General features: G+C 43.5%; 1 protein-coding gene across 1 annotated transcript in view; it reads right to left on the reverse strand.

The window, feature by feature from the left end:
• Positions 1-18598, reverse strand: part of tg (thyroglobulin) — a 157299-nt gene that overhangs the window by 123360 nt on the left and 15341 nt on the right. The window contains exons 8-16 of the mRNA XM_062980017.1: positions 18244-18429; positions 17045-18091; positions 8890-9477; positions 7233-7469; positions 5498-5635; positions 5204-5281; positions 3899-4011; positions 3251-3362; positions 1737-1937 (exon numbers count right to left, since the gene is read on the reverse strand). Coding sequence (XP_062836087.1) covers positions 1737-1937; positions 3251-3362; positions 3899-4011; positions 5204-5281; positions 5498-5635; positions 7233-7469; positions 8890-9477; positions 17045-18091; positions 18244-18429 — 2700 coding nt within the window. The remainder of the gene's footprint in view (positions 1-1736; positions 1938-3250; positions 3363-3898; positions 4012-5203; positions 5282-5497; positions 5636-7232; positions 7470-8889; positions 9478-17044; positions 18092-18243; positions 18430-18598) is intronic.

An 18598-nucleotide genomic window follows, 5' to 3' on the forward strand; every position in this document is an offset into this window, starting at 1 on the left:
TGACAGGCCATGGAGCATCGGCCTTCCGCTATGCCAAGAATGGGAGGAAAAGTCCTCACCTGGTCTGAATCTTACAAATTTTGGAAACAGAACATGGGGGAAATTGGTTACTGGTATGAACTGACATAAAAATTGTCTTTTGGAAAAGGGATCTTTGGTATTAGAAGATCCAGTACTGGAAACTGTTGCAGCAAGATTGCAATCTGGAGTCAGACACAAAGGAGTTATAAAGGTTTCATGCTGCATTCAGCGCTATCCACATATTTCTTTGCCTTTTTCAGTCCAATAAATCAGCAACCGATTTGTGGAAACAAATATTGGTTATGACGAACAAAAGCAAGTGTGAATATATCTTTAGAGCATAAATATCTGGTTCTCCAAAAGGACATGAAGTGCAGTGCTGTTTTTTTTTTCAACGAGATGAGTTTAATATCAGAGAGGGAGGTGAGGGAGAGTCAGGAGAGAGGTGGCAATCTCAGTTTATACTGCTTTATGGTGTAGAAAGGCATCTGTGTCAAAGCAAGGATACTTTCTGACATTATTTCTACATGTAAGGGGTATTTTCTGGAAGGAACAATCCACTGCATCTACCTAGAGCTACTCATTTTGACATAGAGGTGATACTTAGCTAGGGATGTTATTCTTCACTAATGTTTTTCTATGCAAAATGGTTGTTTTGTGCAGAAAATGGAAACAACACTGCAGGAAATACTATTGCAGATAATATTGTTTTCTGCACCAAAAATGCTTGTTTCCATATAAAAATTTTGCATAGAGGAAATCTCAAACTCTGAAGGTCCTTGACAGCCCAGGATTCTTCTCTATAGGGTTCCTGGATATTCTAGAAACACTTTTTCAAACATTCTTACATTGTTTGCATATCTATATTAGACTCTTGAAGGTTCTACCAGAGGAAAGCAAACTCCAAGAGGGTTTGTTTAAGTTGCTAAGGCTTTAAATAGCAGACCTTCATCCAATGATTAACTTTTCTAGGAACAGAGATGCTCAGAGAGGTTGGCTACCAAGTGATGAACTGGTCACAACAAATGTAAAGACATCAGTGGAATGGAAAAGTTATGGTAGGCATCAGTGGGCTATCTATGATTATGAACTCAATAGATCTTCAGGATATTCAAGAGACCTTATAGGTTGGGACATCAAAAGCCCTTTCAAATAGTGCAGATGAAAGATGGTGTGACTAGACAATGCTACTGAGAAAAGTTGTTGCTGAATCAGAATTTTGAACTTCAGTTTCTTCCATGTCCCCTTCATTGAATGTATCTATACTACACAGTTATACCAGTTCAATCCCACTTTAATTGTAATATCTGCCATAAAACCACACTGTGGAATCTAGAAATCATAGCTTGATAAAGTACTTAAGCTTCTATGTCAGGGTCATGAACTAGAGCTCTAAGTACTTCACCAAACTGCAAATCCAAGGATTCCATAAGTTGAAGCCATGGAAGCTGAAGTGATATCAGAATGTTATAAACTGTGCAGTGCACATGTATTGATTATCAAGATTATCCCCAAAATCCTGGAGAGAATCTTGGGTCTATATTTTTTCTTAAAATCTTTGAATTTGCTAAATTTGCCACAAATGAATTCTTAGAAATTGCCACAAAAATCCTTACAAAGCCAAATGACATCTTCCCACCTGCCAGTTTGAACTATTTGAAATACCAAACTGGAACTGTTTTAAAGAAAACACCATGTTTCACAATGTGACTCACGTTCACATGAGGGCCTCTTGCCAGTGACTCTTGTCCCCGGAGCCTCTTCTCCATTCTCAAAGACACACCAACAGCTTTCCTGGTCCTCACTGCATTGCTCAGGTGAGAAGACCCCAGTTTCAGCGTCACACTGAGGGATGTTCCTTCCACCAGTCTCCCTCAAGAGAGCTTTGGATCTTACCAGGTTGCAGGAACCAAGACCTTCAAGATAAGAGCAGATTGTGTTGGAAAGACCTTGGCCAAGTGTGTTTTCTTTTGAACCCTGGACTATCAAGGTTTCTTCATAACATAACACAATTTGAAGTCATGCACATCAGGACAAATGTAAACTAGAGTATCATAATGCAACAAAGAAAAATCGACATGTGACCTGCTGTAATGACCACTAGCAAATTCATGCTTAGGTTTTAAATATTTTTTTAAAAAAATCCTACCTTAAGCACAAGTCAAATTGTCCACCAGAATGCTCTCATTTTCTTTGTTTCCATTGTGCTACATTATTACCGCTGACTTGCTAGTCTTGCTTTTCCAACCACCATCATTCATACAATGTCAAGACAATGAGTAAAGACTAGACTATCAGCCTTGAAAACCTTTGATCCAACAAGTTACATCCATAGCAAAGGCAGGTTGGCAATCCTAAATTCAATTGTAAGCATCAACCGAAGAAAACCCAGAGAATTAATGGGAACCTGGTAATTCCATGCTTATAAAAGTTTTCTTAATGGACCTACTGCAGTTGGGGCTAAACAATTGATTTGGGCCTTAGAAATTATAAACTTGATATTTTGAGAGTTGCACCATTGTAAATTAATCGTAAGCCTATGATACCTTTAGATGAAAAAGTTACACTCAAGATATTTCTGTCATATGGTGACTCTCAAGTAAAGCTATCATGGGGTTTTCCAGGCAAAGTTTGTTCAGAGGGGCATTTGACTTTGAGTTTGCCTTCTTCTGAAGCTGAAAGTGTGGGACCCAGTGGATTTTTCATAGTCTAGCACAGACATGGGCAAACTTTAGCCCTTTGGTTTTTTTGGACTTCAACTTCCATAATTCCTAACAGCCGGTAAGCTGTTAGAATTTGTGGAGGTTGAAGCCCAAAACATCTGGAGGGCAGAAGTTTGCCCATGTCTGGTCTGGCAGGTATTCAAACCCTAATCTCCAGGGTCATAGGGAGCATAGGCCGGGCTGTGGTGCAGGCTGATTAGCAGTCAGCTGCAACAAATCACTCTGACCAAGAGGTCATGAGTTCGAGGCCCGCCCGTGCCTGCGTCTGTCTCCGTCTCTGTTCTATGTTATGGCATTGAATGTTTGCCTTATATGTGCAATGTGATCTGCCCTGAGTCCCCTTTGGGGTGAGAAAGGCGGAATATAAATACTGTAAATAAATACATAAATAAATAAATATTTACTATTTAGGATGATTGGACGTATTTAGCATGGTTGAGTCATGCACATTAAAATGCAAAGCAAACACACTTCTCCTCCATCCCTAGTAAACAGGAAGAACTTACACTGAGGTCCAGGGTTTGAATCAGTGCTGCTTTGCTGAAGAACTTCCCCTGATACAGGATCTACACACCAGGCCTGTGTGTCTGATTTCTGTAGACCGGCATATTCACCAGTCTAGGAGGAAGGATTTACTTGATTACTGAATGACAAACAAGACTGCTATTAATAATGCCCAGTCTTGTCCCATTGATAGACTGGTGCTTCGGTGATGATCTGTGTTGATTTCAATAAGTCATCTTCAGCTTATCCAGAACAATATATTAGGAAAGAAGACTGTTGTCACAGTGGTTTAAACCATCATCCCAGTTTTGTCTCTGCTTTGAAGCCAATTAGTCCCAGATAGAGTACAGCCTCTAACCCAGGCATGGGCAAACTTCAGCCCTCCAGCCGGTAGGCTGTTAGGAATTGTGGGAGTTGAAGTCCAAAACACCTGGAGGGCCAAAGTTTGCCCATACCTGCTCTAACCCAAAGCAATTTATTCTTGGAAGTCCCTGCTCTTGCTTTAAATCATCAAGACTGGGGTTTTGAATCATCAAGGGATATTTTTCCTTACCCCGTTGGGCCAAAAACCAATAATGTTATGAAATTCAGATTCGAAATGTACATGACCAAAATTCCAAGTATATATTTTCCAATAAAGAACAACTTGCCTCCAAGCAGGCTGGAGTAAATAGATCTCCTGAAGTACCATTAATCTTCAGCCCAGTTGGTTTCCAGCTGGAAATCAATGCATTTGCTTGGGAGCGCTGACATGGTGTCTGACCTGCATTAAGACAGTAATATAAGATTTGGTCAAGATATAAACTACGTAAACCCATTTGTTTGTCTTCCCTACACTGCTTAGATGATAAATGCAGGCATCAAGGCTATCAAAACGACCAGAACAATGCCGGTAGTTTCAGACTGACAAATGGGTCAAAAAGTAATGGAGCAAATCCATCCCTAGAGTAACAAACTATTTCAGATGAGTCAGCCAAGGGGTGAATGGACTCAATAAATCACCAATGAAGCTTGGATTTGAGAGCAAATAATGGGTTGCAAGTTTGCAAATGCATCTCACATAGCTGCTCAAGAAAAAAAATGGTAACCAACAACATTTATATTAAATGTATCAGCCTTTTTTTTAAAAAAAAATTTGCAGTGTGTGATCTGTATACAAAAAATATCATTTTTTTCTTTTCCTCTTTCTTTTGGTTGATGCAATTTAGCAGGGTTATGAATGAAGCTGATATGTTAGGGAGGAACTTCCTATACTTTATACTATCTTTAGCATTTGCCATATTGACAAGCATACATGTGTATGATTTATATATAGGCTTATTTAACAGCATAGAATACATATTTGTACAGATTCAAATTCATACAAATCTGCTTCATAATGAGTCAGACTATTGTTTCAACTAACTCAGTTTCATCTGCTCTGATTGAGAATATCTCTCCAAAGTTTCAGGTAGTTCCAGCTCAAGATTTAGCATGTTGGGATTTTCTGCATGCAAAACATGAGCTCTTCTACTGAAGATTAGATCAATTTCTAGGCTTTATGCCCAGAGGCGGTTCAACCACCAGGCCAACTAGGCAGTTGCCTGTGGCGCCATCTTGTTGGGGGCGCCATTGAGGCAACTCCTGTCTCCTGCGGCCTGCCTCCGCAAGGTATTGAACTGCTTTTTCTATTGATTTGTTGTAAAACATGATGTTTTAGTACTTAATTTGTACAATCTTAATGTAATTTGATGTTTAATAGGCTTTTCCTTAATCCCTCCTTATTATCAAATATTTTTGCTTATCCAACGCTTTTATTTTTCAGTGATTGGTTTTGGGGGGGGGGGGGCGCCAAAATTCTGTTCGCCTACACTTGAAAAATACCTAGGGCCGGCTCTGTTTATGCCACTAGCTGACCTTCTTTGCTTTCTCTGAAAATAATCAAAGGAGAAGTATGAAGAGAAAAAGTAACTTACACTGGGGGAGCCGTGATGAACGGGCCACCAAAGAGTCTTCCACATAACGTCCTCTCTCATCCACACACCAGCAATGACCTCAGATACAAAGGAAAACATATTTATTATCTCTGATGACCCAATTCCCTTTGCAAAGAGATTCCCTGTGATATGACAATAGGCACAAACAGGCTAAAACTACAATTTGTTTGCTGACTCCCTTTACATCTGAGCAGATTCATGTGAACAGTAGTTAGTGGCCACCAGGCATGGAAACCCATTACTGGTTGTCCATAGAAACCATTTCTTTCTCACCTGAGCTCTCATAGCACTGCACAGGTTGCCAGTTCCCCAGACCATCACATTGGGGGATGTAAGGCTGAAATCCAAGTCTCACAGCCTCTCCTGCAGAATCATTGGATGCAAAAAGACTATTCCAATAGAAATGCAAAGCTAAAGAAAGAAAGAAAGGAGAAAAGAAAAAAATGCACATTATGTAAGCAAGGATATGAAGTACAGTCATAGTGAACCAAAAAGCTCTCCTGCTCTCCTACAAATTCTCAAATAGCTGCAGATAACTTCTAATAAATTTGTTAAATTGCCTTTCCCAATCCAACATCCTCCACATATGTCAGTCTACAACTACTGCTAGACCTAGCCAATATGTTCAATGGTCAGAGACAATGAGAGCTGGAGTCCAACAACATCTGGAGGCCACTAGCTTACCATAATATATGCCAGTATAGCACAATCCCTATACTCATGGAGGATATGTTCCTGAATTTATCATGGAAACATGAAACTACAAATAATATACCTTATTTAAATGAATGACTTCTGCCAAACATTTATGATAGTGTACTTCATTTAAATGAATGGCTTCTGAGAAACACATATGATAGAATTGTGCTAGATGACCTAGAAAAATACCTAGATAGAATATATATTTTCAGATGTTGATAAATGAAATCTCAAGTACTGGTCAGATGGATAAAGATTGTATTGTATAGCTATTACTACTATAGATACTCCTACTCTTAATTCATGTATAAGTTCTCCCAATACAAAAATGATGATGATGATGATGATGATGATGATGATGAAAGAATCAACTAGCATGGCCTTATTCTCACCTATTATGCTACGGTCTATTAACTCCACACCATAATTTGAAAATAGCAATGAGGGATAGTCAAGGCTGGTTGGGACATATGAGGTGTATATAAGATGTACCCCATGTCTTGTCAGTAAACATCCCCTTGTGACAATTCCAGGCTCCTGCAACATCTCAGATATCATAGTGAATCCCTGGGAATCTTGCAATATCAGGTCAGAAGCCAAGTATTTTGCTCAGCCAGGAGTACAAAGACTGGATGCTGGCCATACTCACAACAGCCCCGCTCTCCAAAAAAAAATGGATAATTTTAGGGCTGCATGTTTGAAAAATACCAGAAAATATCATTTAGTTTTTCTATCATGTTTTATGTGATAGATATCTTGTGTTTCAATGATCTGTGACTGCATAATAAACAGTGATTGATTTACCTCATACCTGAAATGCCCTTAAGGGACAAGTTTTCTGACCCTTAACAAAAAAAAAACATCCCATATAATAAAGGACATCTAGCATCCCTACTCCTTGCTTTGTTACAGTGTACCTTGAAGCTCACCAAGTCAAAAACTAGTGAGAGAATTCTGTGTACTCTTACACAATGATTAGCTACTCTTGGGAACCACAGTTATGCAAACAATTAGAAAGTGAAATTTTGTGTGCAACTGTTTTTATATGAGCATAGAACCTTAACAAGATTTTGGCAATAGGTGCTTTTCAGTTCTATCCGGAGATAACAGGACTGCAACCTGAAAAAGTTCTTTGTGATGGTTGCCCCCACAATAAATAATCTCTTTCAGTATTATTCGGATACGTGGGGCATATTTAAGTCTACCTTAAAAGAGGCCAGTTGGGTACTGAGGTCTGGAAATCTACCTCCACTTCCCAAAATGTATTTCATCAGCTCATCAATGACCACTTCCACTTCAAAATGCCTACTTGATTGTGCTGCCAGCCGAATGGCGTAATCAATCCCGGCCAATAACTCTTCTGAAAATGTGATGCCCGACTGGGAGAAATTGTTCAGAAGCTCATCGTCTGTGAGCGCAACCACTTTGGCCATTAAAAAGCTCTGCCCAAAAGGAAAATGAAAGCTGCTTGAATCTTTGATGAGTTGCTCCACTTTGTCAACAAACTTCAGGGCTTCTTGCTTGGTTGCTTCACACTCTCTAGGACCTGCAGGGAGATAATAGTGTTCTTCAGTGGAATTAGCTCTTCTGGAAAGCACATGGAAAAGTTGCTTTTTTAGAAGATAACCCCCAAGAATTCCCAGCCAGCATCTTGCATTTTGGCAAAATGCTTTCTCTTCTCTCTAGAATCATAGAGATTTCCTTATTTATATGTATATATTACTTTCTATTAATATTTAGCAGTATGATGCAGTTGGAGGAAGCCATTATCAATTTGTAAAAGGAATCTATAAACTGTCCTGAAAGTTTTCAAAATAGAAAATTAGGGGAGTATAACTGTGTGCAGGTTAAAATGACCTTGGTGTGAATTTCAGCAATTTCTTCTATTCGACAGTTTATAGTTCATGGATTTTATTTGTTTCTCTTCCAGATATATTTAATCTTTGCCTCTTTGCTTTATGTTATTTGTGTATACACAAACACACACTTGCAGCATTTTATTCTGATTACATCTGTAAACATTTTCCGACGTTAATTTAAATAAACTCGTGGCATGATGAGCTCAAAGGGGGGTTGTATGGATGAGTTGACTTAATTGAAATTGAAACCAGGCTTATTTATTCATGCAAAGCTAGAGCAGCATATTGCAGTCTGGTTACACTGTGTAATACATGCATGCACAACATGTCAAAACATGTGCAAGGGAGGGAATACGCAAACACGCTGACAGAAATCAAAATGATGGCAAACAGTTCTCAAATAATGACTATACAGAACCTCCTTGATTGGGAGAATAATACACTCTTAGATACCATTTTTACAGAGAACAGCAGCAAGGCAAAAACCTATAGACTGCTTATGTGTAACTGGTAGTGCTTATTATGTGATTTCAAGACATTTTGAAATTATGGCAACCCAAAGCTGAATATAACACTTTTCTTTCTTGGCAATATTTGCTCAGAAAGGCTTTGAGATTGCCTGCTTCTGAGGCTGAGACAGTGTGACTTGGACAAAGCCAAGCAGATCTTTGAACCCTGGTCTCCTAGAGTTTAATCCAACATTCAAACCAGTATACTACACTGGCTCCTTCAATATAATTAACAAGGTAATGAAAAAATTTGGTCTTTCCCCCTCTTGATATCTAAAGTAAATGCTAAACCTGGATCAGGACTCGCGCATTAAGAGTAAGGAAATCTATATTTTGACACTCCAGTCTCCCTTGCTCTCACCTGTCTGCGCAACCTCCATGGTAAGAATGTATAAAACCAAAAGAAATGATGCACATATTTAAACATGTGAGTTTTTGACATTTTAAATTCTACTTGTGGATGTTGGAATCCATTGATCCAGAATCCATCCAAACCAAAGACCAACATTAATTCAGGTACAAATACATTGTGAAAGGCACTATAGATTCCACAAATATTCACAAGAAGAAAATCTAATAGGTGGCATGAGTTACTTACAATCTGGAATCTTGTTCACATCAGCTTTGTCACCTCGCATTTGCCCTTTTTCATCCACACACCAACAATTGCGAAGGTCAAAATGCCCAAGTGAGATATTAAAATCCTCATACGATCCTGGATAATGGATGAGATTTGACTGAAGAAGCTGCCAGAAAGTAAATGGGTCCAGCAAAAGGTTCTGTGATGAAGTTTCTGTAGTCTTGCCCTCCAGCACGTCTTGAGGAACTGCATCAAAGGAAGAATATTTGGAGAGCTCTGGGAAGATCTTCTGGTGGCCATCTTGGTAGAGAATTTTGATGAAGTCTTCAAAGCTTTGCTGGGATCTCTGCTTATAGTCAAGGAGTTTGTCCACCAAGTCAGGGACTGGAAGAGTTCTGCCATTATTATTCTGGGTGATCCATCTTTGATACCATTCAAAAGCTTGTTCAGGGGGCCCATTACATTGGACCTGCTTCCATTGACCATCTAGGCTACACTGTGGGATGTAAACACTGGACAGTTGAGGCAGAGAAGTGGGATCTGACAATAGTTGCTGCACGGTTTGTAAGAAAGCCTGGCCACCTGCTACTTGGCAGTCACTAGGACCTATGGGAAAAGAAACCATATCAATTACTCTATAGAAATGACATGAATGCATTTAGAATCAAATAATTATCAAAATGAAAGACACCACAAAGGCCATCCTCTCCAAACCCATTCTATCATTCAGGGAGACACAGTGAAAGCACTCTTAACAGATGGACATCCACTCTGTTTAAAAATGTTCAGAGGAAGAGGTTCCACTAGTCTCCAAGGCAGCATATTCCGCTGTTGAACACCTCTTACTATTGGAAAATTCTTCCTAACGTCTCTTTTCCTTGAGTTTGACTCCATTGCTCCGTGTTCTAGTCTCTAGAACAGCAGAAAATAAGATGGTTCCCTCCTCAATACATATTCATCATGTCCCTTCTTGTCACGACCCAGGCTGCGGAGCACCAATAACCATACACCGAGGCCAGATTCTATCTAATATCTTTATTGAAGGAATATATAAAGTTAATAAAAGCAAGTGTATGAAATAGTCCAGAAATAGACCTTTCAGGAAAGGTCAAAATTAGTCCAAAGAAACAATGTCCAATATGAAATATTAAGGTCCAAAGTTGTAATCCAATAACCGAAACACTCACTTTGCCAAGCAAAGTGAGGGGAGATGACAAGGTCCTTTAGTCCATGAAACTAGAGCGAGGCTAGGAAGCAACTTGGTTCTTGGAAAAACAAGGCTTGGTTCAAGGCAACAAGAAAACGAGGAACAAGAACAAGATCCGTGGTAATTACTTGGCAAGGTCCGGGAATCAAGGCAAGGCTGAGTCCTGGAAAGCAAGGCAAGATCCGTGGGGCAAACAAGGCTGAAAACGAAGGCTTGGAATCAGGAACAAAGGCTTGGAAGCGGGAGTAGCTGTCCACACACGCTACTCCGGTAGCTGACGAATTGACTCCGCAAGATCCCTTTGTGGGTAAAACACCTAAATAGGGTCCCGTTTTCCCGCCAAAGAGCAGTTCTCTGGAGAACCAGAAACGAAAGCTATTCTCTGAGTCCAGATGCATGACTCCTTAAAGTTTCCCATGGGAAGCAGGCTTAATCAGCTGAATGCTTAGCAGCTATCCTAGCACTCCTGCGGGACGCCTGTTGAACTCCCCTCTGTTGTTTACAAAAAGCATGGCGAGAAAACGTAGGAGATTGTGGCTCGGGGCTTGTTTGACAGACTTCTGGAAGACAAATCTCTTGCAGGTGCAAGGTTTCCAAATCTGGCTGGGAAAGTTCCAATTCTGGCTGGAACGGTGAAAAACCCAAGTTTTCCTCTTCATCTGGCACCACAGTGCCAGGAATGGGACTACATTGCCCATGGGTCATCACACTATCCCCCCCCTCAAGCCCCCTCTCAAAAATGAGCTCTCTCCCCGAAGTGCGGGACCGCGGCTTAGCAGGGTAGTTCTGATGGAAGCGGCGGGCTAAATCGGGGGCATGGACTGCGGAAGCGTCTACCCAAGAGCGTTCTTCGGGGCCAAAACCCGCCCAGTCAATGAGATATTGCAGGCGGCGGCGGTGAAAGCGAGAATCCAAAATGTCCTGAACCTCGAATTCTTCCTCCCCATCCACTAAAACAGGAGTGGGGGCCGGCCGGTCTGCATCAGGGCGCACACCATCCGCCGGAAGGAGCAGGGAGCGATGAAACACTGGATGAATGCGCATAGAGCGCGGCAGTTGGAGTTTGAAAGTCACGGGGTTAAGTTGCGCCACCACTGGATAGGGGCCAATGAAACGGGCATCTAACTTCCGGCAAGGGCGGTGGGAGGGCAAAAAGCGAGTGGACAGAAGAACCCGATCTCCTACCTTGATTTCGGGGCCCGACTGGCGATGTTTGTCCGTGTGGCGTTTATAGTCCTCCTTGGCTTGGTCTAATTGCTGGAGCAAAAGTTGTTGCACCGCTGTGAGTTCTTGCAGCCAGTCCTCCGCTGCGGGAACCTCTGAGGTTTCAATAACAGGAGGGAAGAAACGTGGATGGTAGCCGTAGTTTGCAAAGAACGGGGTTTCTTTAGTAGAAGCCTGGACACCATTGTTATAGGCAAACTCTGACAGCGGTAACAGGGAAGCCCAATTGTCCTGTTGATAGTTTACATAGCAGCGAAGATATTGTTCCAGAGTGGCATTGGTGCGCTCTGTCTGCCCATCCGTTTGTGGATGGTGAGCCGAGGATAAACGAGAGTCTATGCCCAATAGTTTTTGTAGTGCTCTCCAGAAACGAGAGGTGAACTGGGACCCACGGTCTGTGACCAAACTCTTGGGCAACCCATGCAATCTGAAAACGTGCTGAAGGAATAAATCTGCAGTCTCTTTGGCCGTGGGAAGGCCATCGCAGGGAATGAAATGGGCTAACTTGGTAAAAAGGTCCACCACCACTAGGATCGTGGTGAATCCGCAGGAAGGTGGTAGATCAGTGATAAAATCCGCAGAGATTATTTCCCATGGGCGAGATGGAGTAGGAAGGGGATGCAGAAGCCCCGAGGGCTTCTCCCGTCTTGTCTTGGAGCGCTGACATATTGGGCAGGTATTGACATATTTTTCCACATCCTTGCGGATCTTAGGCCACCAGAAATCTCTTAGGATCAAATGCATGGTTTTAAATAGTCCGAAATGCCCTGCTGGCTTGCAGTCATGACACAGACGAAGTGCCTTTTCTCTGCCCGGTCCTGGGGGAATGTAGACATGATTTCTATAGCAAAGTAACCCATCCTTAAGCGAGAAGGGAAAATGTAGTCCTTGGCGAAGTTGATCCTGAACCCAGGCATCTGTTTGTTGACTGGCCCTGATTTCCTGAGCACAAAGGGGCCCTGGAGTTGAGGGAGTAGATTCAATTGGGGTGGATTTAGTGTTTCCCACTGTGAGCGTGGCAAAGTTCTCGGGCTGCAGCAATTGGGACTCAAAGGTCTCCTTGCGCCCTGCAGCATATTCCGGTTTTCGTGACAAAGCATCTGCCTGTTTGGTCTGGGCTGGGGTTACATAATGGATTTGGAAGTCAAAACGCTCAAAGAATAAAGCCCAGCATTGTTGTCTCTGATTTAGTTTGCGAGCAGTTCTTAGATGTTCTAGATTCCGATGATCAGTGTGGACCTCAATGGGAAATTTGGCCCCTTCTAACCAATGTCTCCAAGTTTCAAAGGCTGCCTTTATGGCCAAAAGTTCCTTTTCCCAAATAGTGTAGTTTCTCTCTGGGGCAGTCAGTTGACGAGAGTAAAAGGCACAAGGGTGAAGATGTTCTCCCACTGGTTGCAAGAGTACCGCTCCAATTGCCACATCGGAGGCGTCCGCTTGTACGACAAAAGGGGTTTCAGGATCTGGGTGCTGAAGGATTGGCTGTGACGTGAATAATTTCTTTAGTTGTTGGAATCCTTTCTCAGCTTGCTCTGTCCAGCGGAAAGGCTGTTTCCCTCGGATGCAGCTGGTGATTGGATCAGACCAGCGAGCAAAGTCTGGAATGAACTTGCGGTAGTAGTTCGCGAACCCCAAGAAGCGTTGCACCTCTTTCTTGTTGGTTGGCGCCCGCCATTCCAATACTGCTGTTACCTTGGCCGGGTCCATGGTGAGCCCTAGTGGCGAGACACGATAACCCAGGAAATCTACCTCTTGTAGATCAAAAGCGCATTTTTCCAGCTTGGCATAAAGTCCATGATCCCGCAATCGTTGTAACACCATTCTGACGTGGTTCTCATGTTCTGATTGCGATCTAGAAAACACCAAAAAATCGTCCAGGTAGATGATCAAGAACCGGTCTAGATAATCCTGAAAGATATCGTTGACAAAATGTTGAAACGTTGCGGGAGCTCCACATAAACCGAAATTCATGACCAGGGTTTCGAATAAACCGAATTTAGTCTGGAAGGCAGTCTTCCACTCGTCCCCTTCCCTGATGCGAACTAGATTATAAGCTCCTCGAAGATCCAGCTTGGTGTAAACCTTAGCCCCTCGAAGCCGGTCTAAGAGGTCCGAGATCAAAGGCAGGGGATACCGGTTTCGCTTAGTGATATTGTTCAATGCTCTATAGTCCACCACCAAGCGTAGGTCCCCTGACTTCTTTTTCACGAACATCACTGGGGAAGCGGCTGGGGATTGAGAGGGTCTAATAAACCCCTTGCGGAGGTTTGTCTCTAAGAACTCCCTGAGAGCTTCTTGCTCTGGTTCAGTCAGGGAGTAGAGGTGTCCTCGCGGGATCGGGGCCCCCTCCACCAAGTCAATGGCACAATCATAAGGTCTATGTGGGGGTAATCTCTCGGCTTCTTTTTCATTGAATACATCCCAATATTCTGAGTACTTCTTGGGCAAGGTGATAATGGGTTCAGCGTCTGTGGCATGGCAGACCTTGGCTACTAGGCAATGGTTTTGGCAATATTTTGAAGCAAACTGCAGTTCTCTGTTGGACCAGGAGATGCTTGGGTCGTGGAGTGTCAGCCATGGAATTCCCAAAATCACAGGGAAATGGGGAACCTCGGTAACAAAGAAGGAAATCTCTTCCATGTGTTCCCTTATCCACATTCTGGTGGGTTCCGACCACTGGCTTACTGGACCTGTCTTGAGGGGGCGGCCGTCGATGGCTTGCACCACCCGGGCGTTCTTGAAGTCATGATATTGTAATCCCAGAGAGTCGGCATACTCTCTATCAATGAAATTGTTTGTGGCTCCTGAGTCTATCATGGCATGGACCATGACGGGTCCTTTTTTCACTGACCACAAGGTGACCACTAGGAGAAATAGGACCCCGGTTGGCGGCTCTTGAGTGGGGTTTTTGACCGGGCTGGCGAGCCTCTCTACGCCCGGTCGCCGGCTTCCCCCGCCGGCTGCGCGCCAGCCGCCTCAGATGTCTTCGTCTCCGTGGAGGACGCCGTCGCCAGACGAGCGGCGGGCTTCCCTTTGCCTGGACACTCTCTGGCAAAGTGGCCCCCGTTTCCGCAGTACCAACAGAGATTTAGGCGTTGGCGGCGGGCCTTCTCGGCGGCATCTAGTCTGGGTCGCACGTTGCCCAACTGCATTGGCACCTCCTCGCTTCCTCGGGGGTATGGGGCTGGTGGCGGGGGTCTCCACACAGGACGCGGCTGGACGCCGGTGGGAACGGGAGGTTTCGCTCCAGCCCTACCGCTCTGGCCTCGAATCCATTGCTTTCTGTTGGCAAGCATGACTTCAGCTCGTAAACATTGATCAATGAGTGCTTCAAGAGAGTGTGGAGGATCCACCTTGGAGATTTCCTCCAGCATCTCGATGTTGAGACCCTCCCGAAATTGTCCTCTGAGGGCTACATCGTTCCAGCCGGTGTTATGGGCCAGCACTCGGAACTCGGCTATGTACTGGGACAAGGGTCTGTCTCCTTGGGAGAGGCGCCGGAGTTTGTGGCCGGCTGCCTCCAAATTATCCTCGATCCCCCAAGTCGCCTTAAGGTGGTCCAAGAAGTGTTGCGCTGATCTTAGATGTGGGGAGACTTGGTCGAACAGTGCCGTCGCCCAGTTGGCCGCTGGCCCGTCTAGGAGACTGTAAATCCACGCCACCTTGATGTCTTCTTGGGGGAACTCGGCAGCACGGGCCTCTAGATAAGCCTGGCATTGGCGACGGAAAACATGAACCTTAGAAGCTTCTCCGGAGAACTTGGTTGGCAACGCCATGGCCGGGAGACGGATTCCGCGCTCCTTCAAACCCCTAATTCCCCATCCTGCGCATTGAGCTTGTCACGGATGCGGTCCACTTCGTCCTTGTCGATGGTGTAGCTGAGTGGCTGGCCACCCGGCACGGTTCCGGTAGACATTCTGGCCTAGGTTAATTGGTGCTTAGGGTGGCGGAGTCAAACTGTCACGACCCAGGCTGCGGAGCACCAATAACCATACACCGAGGCCAGATTCTATCTAATATCTTTATTGAAGGAATATATAAAGTTAATAAAAGCAAGTGTATGAAATAGTCCAGAAATAGACCTTTCAGGAAAGGTCAAAATTAGTCCAAAGAAACAATGTCCAATATGAAATATTAAGGTCCAAAGTTGTAATCCAATAACCGAAACACTCACTTTGCCAAGCAAAGTGAGGGGAGATGACAAGGTCCTTTAGTCCATGAAACTAGAGCGAGGCTAGGAAGCAACTTGGTTCTTGGAAAAACAAGGCTTGGTTCAAGGCAACAAGAAAACGAGGAACAAGAACAAGATCCGTGGTAATTACTTGGCAAGGTCCGGGAATCAAGGCAAGGCTGAGTCCTGGAAAGCAAGGCAAGATCCGTGGGGCAAACAAGGCTGAAAACGAAGGCTTGGAATCAGGAACAAAGGCTTGGAAGCGGGAGTAGCTGTCCACACACGCTACTCCGGTAGCTGACGAATTGACTCCGCAAGATCCCTTTGTGGGTAAAACACCTAAATAGGGTCCCGTTTTCCCGCCAAAGAGCAGTTCTCTGGAGAACCAGAAACGAAAGCTATTCTCTGAGTCCAGATGCATGACTCCTTAAAGTTTCCCATGGGAAGCAGGCTTAATCAGCTGAATGCTTAGCAGCTATCCTAGCACTCCTGCGGGACGCCTGTTGAACTCCCCTCTGTTGTTTACAAAAAGCATGGCGAGAAAACGTAGGAGATTGTGGCTCGGGGCTTGTTTGACAGACTTCTGGAAGACAAATCTCTTGCAGGTGCAAGGTTTCCAAATCTGGCTGGGAAAGTTCCAATTCTGGCTGGAACGGTGAAAAACCCAAGTTTTCCTCTTCATCTGGCACCACAGTGCCAGGAATGGGACTACATTGCCCATGGGTCATCACACTTCATAACCTTTTTTTTCATAGCTAAACATACACTCCTCAATAAATCCCCTTCCACACTCCCCCTATATCCCAGGATCTGATCTCAGATTATCATCGTATCCCAGATTATCTGGCAGTGGAGACTCATATAATCCAGTTTAAAGCAAATAATCTAGTATCAGATTCTGGGCTATAGCGGCAGTGTGGAAGGGGCCTAAGATGCTCCTCATAGAGATTCATGGTTGCCAGAACTTTTACCACTTTGGTTGTCTTCCTCCGGACACATTCTAGCTTGCCAATATCTTTCTTAAATTGTGGTGTCCAGAACTGGACATACTATTCCATTAAATAAGCATTTGGAGACCTATTTCCCCCTTTTTCCTGTGGCTTCCAACATGGCCCCCACTGAGGGGGTACAAGCTGACAAAAGAGATTTATCTAAAAGGTGAACATAACCCACTGGCGCTTCTAGGAAAGGAAATTTGCCCCATATTTTTTAGCAGAAGAAAGAAAAATCTGGGAAGCCTGAGAACACAAAAGACATGTTTATGGGCCTCAGAGCTGCACTTTTGCCAATTTGTTTTGACATGGGCATCTACTGTCCCACCTTAGACTGTAAAACATCTTCAGCTATTTTTAATCAGTACTTCTTCTCCCAATAAAGCCACGTTGAGCAGAAAACTTTTCCTTAAGGAAATTACAGATGTGCCAAAGGAGAAAGTTGCAACAACATTTCATGGAAGTGATGGCTTAACTGGATTCCTTTACTACCTCCCTTTGCTGATTCAAGTTATGCCACTAACTATCACAAAACAAAAAAAGGAAGACAAAAGGGAAACCATGGAAGATAAAGCTTACACTGCATGGGACCTCCATTGTTGGCATCTTTTCCTGGAATAGTCCTCCCTTCTGAATTGACACAGAAACAATTCCTTCCATGGCACTGAAGTGGCAAGAACTGTCCTTCTTGAGTACATGAGGGTACAAACAGTTCAGAGCCTGCTGGCTGGCTATTTTTCAATTGCTGTAGACTTGCCCTTTGTTTTTCGCATGTTGTTGGGCATCTCAATTTTGTCCCACGTACTTTGGTCCCAGGGATCTCTTTGCCGCTTGGGTCCACACACCAGCAATCCCCTGCATAACATTGCATTTCCTTGTATTTTCCTTCTTCTGTGCAAGCTGGGACAAACAAGTCATTAGTCTGCTCTGTGCAGCCTTTGGATTTGAGAACTAGACTTGCAACTTCACCTAAATCTTGAGCAATACTTTCTGGAACAGAAATCACATGTTGCAGAAATGTGAAAAACTCTGGAGCTTCAAGAAGGGAAGATAGAAATCTGACTGTGTTTTGATTGTCCTGCAAGTTAACGGAGCGGCCAAAACTGTCTACAAGAGTCTGGTTCAAATTGAACTTCTTCTGTGGTTCTTCAAGGGAAACTAGTTGGGCCAGTTCAAAAAAACTACTTTTCATTTCTGATATCTCCTGGAAATACTGATCCAAATTAAACTTGCCATTAGGGCCAATGGCTCCTGTGAAGTTAAACTGGATGAGGTTCTTCAGAAACTTTCCTCCGAAAAGGTTTTCCTGGAAACGCTTGGGGTTGCTGGTGAATTGAAGAGCAACCTGGGCAAGCTCTCTTGAAGGAAACATCCCTCTGATTGTTTCACTAAGGATGGATTCAAATGTGTTGATTTGAGAACTTGGATTTTCTAGGATGGAGGAGAGCACACCAGAATCCACAAATAGCTCCTTGAATGAAGGAGGACAAGATCTTGAGGACACGGCTATATTTTGTGACTCCTGGGCAGTCAAGAGGAAACTCTGTTGACTAAAGTGTCCAATGGGGCCATAAAAAAGCCTGGACAGAGACTGTTGCCTCTCAACAACACAACTACGTTGTTCACCTAAGCAAAGACAAAAAAAGACCTGGATGAATTATTGTCCAGAGCAATTCTTAGACATCTTCAGGAAAATAATGACTTGTACATGCCACTCTTGGAGCTGGAGTATAGTTCTAATGGCTCCATGGATCTATTCTATGATTGGTTTTACATACCACAGGCTGGACGCTGCCCTTTACTCCGTGTTGCAGGGAGTTCCTGTCCTTCACTGTCCACACACCAACACTCTCCATCCAGTTGACACTGTGTTGGCTCATAGGCTCCTGTGTCATCACATAATGGTCTATAATTCTCTTCGAAATGAATTGCAGTGAATCTTTCTTTTTCACACTTGGTTGGGCCTAGAGCAGAAATATAAGTCAAACTTTGGAATGAAGAAAATAGTTTTCATACACACTTTTATGTTAGGATTACAACTAGAGAATGAACCAGAAGGGGAGCTTCTAATAACTTAGTGACACTTTTACAGTTTTGCAGTGCTTAGTGAATGTATAGTAGTAGTCCTACAGC

The sequence above is a fragment of the Anolis carolinensis genome, chromosome 4 (assembly GCF_035594765.1).
Source record: "Anolis carolinensis isolate JA03-04 chromosome 4, rAnoCar3.1.pri, whole genome shotgun sequence".
NCBI lineage: Eukaryota > Metazoa > Chordata > Lepidosauria > Squamata > Dactyloidae > Anolis > Anolis carolinensis.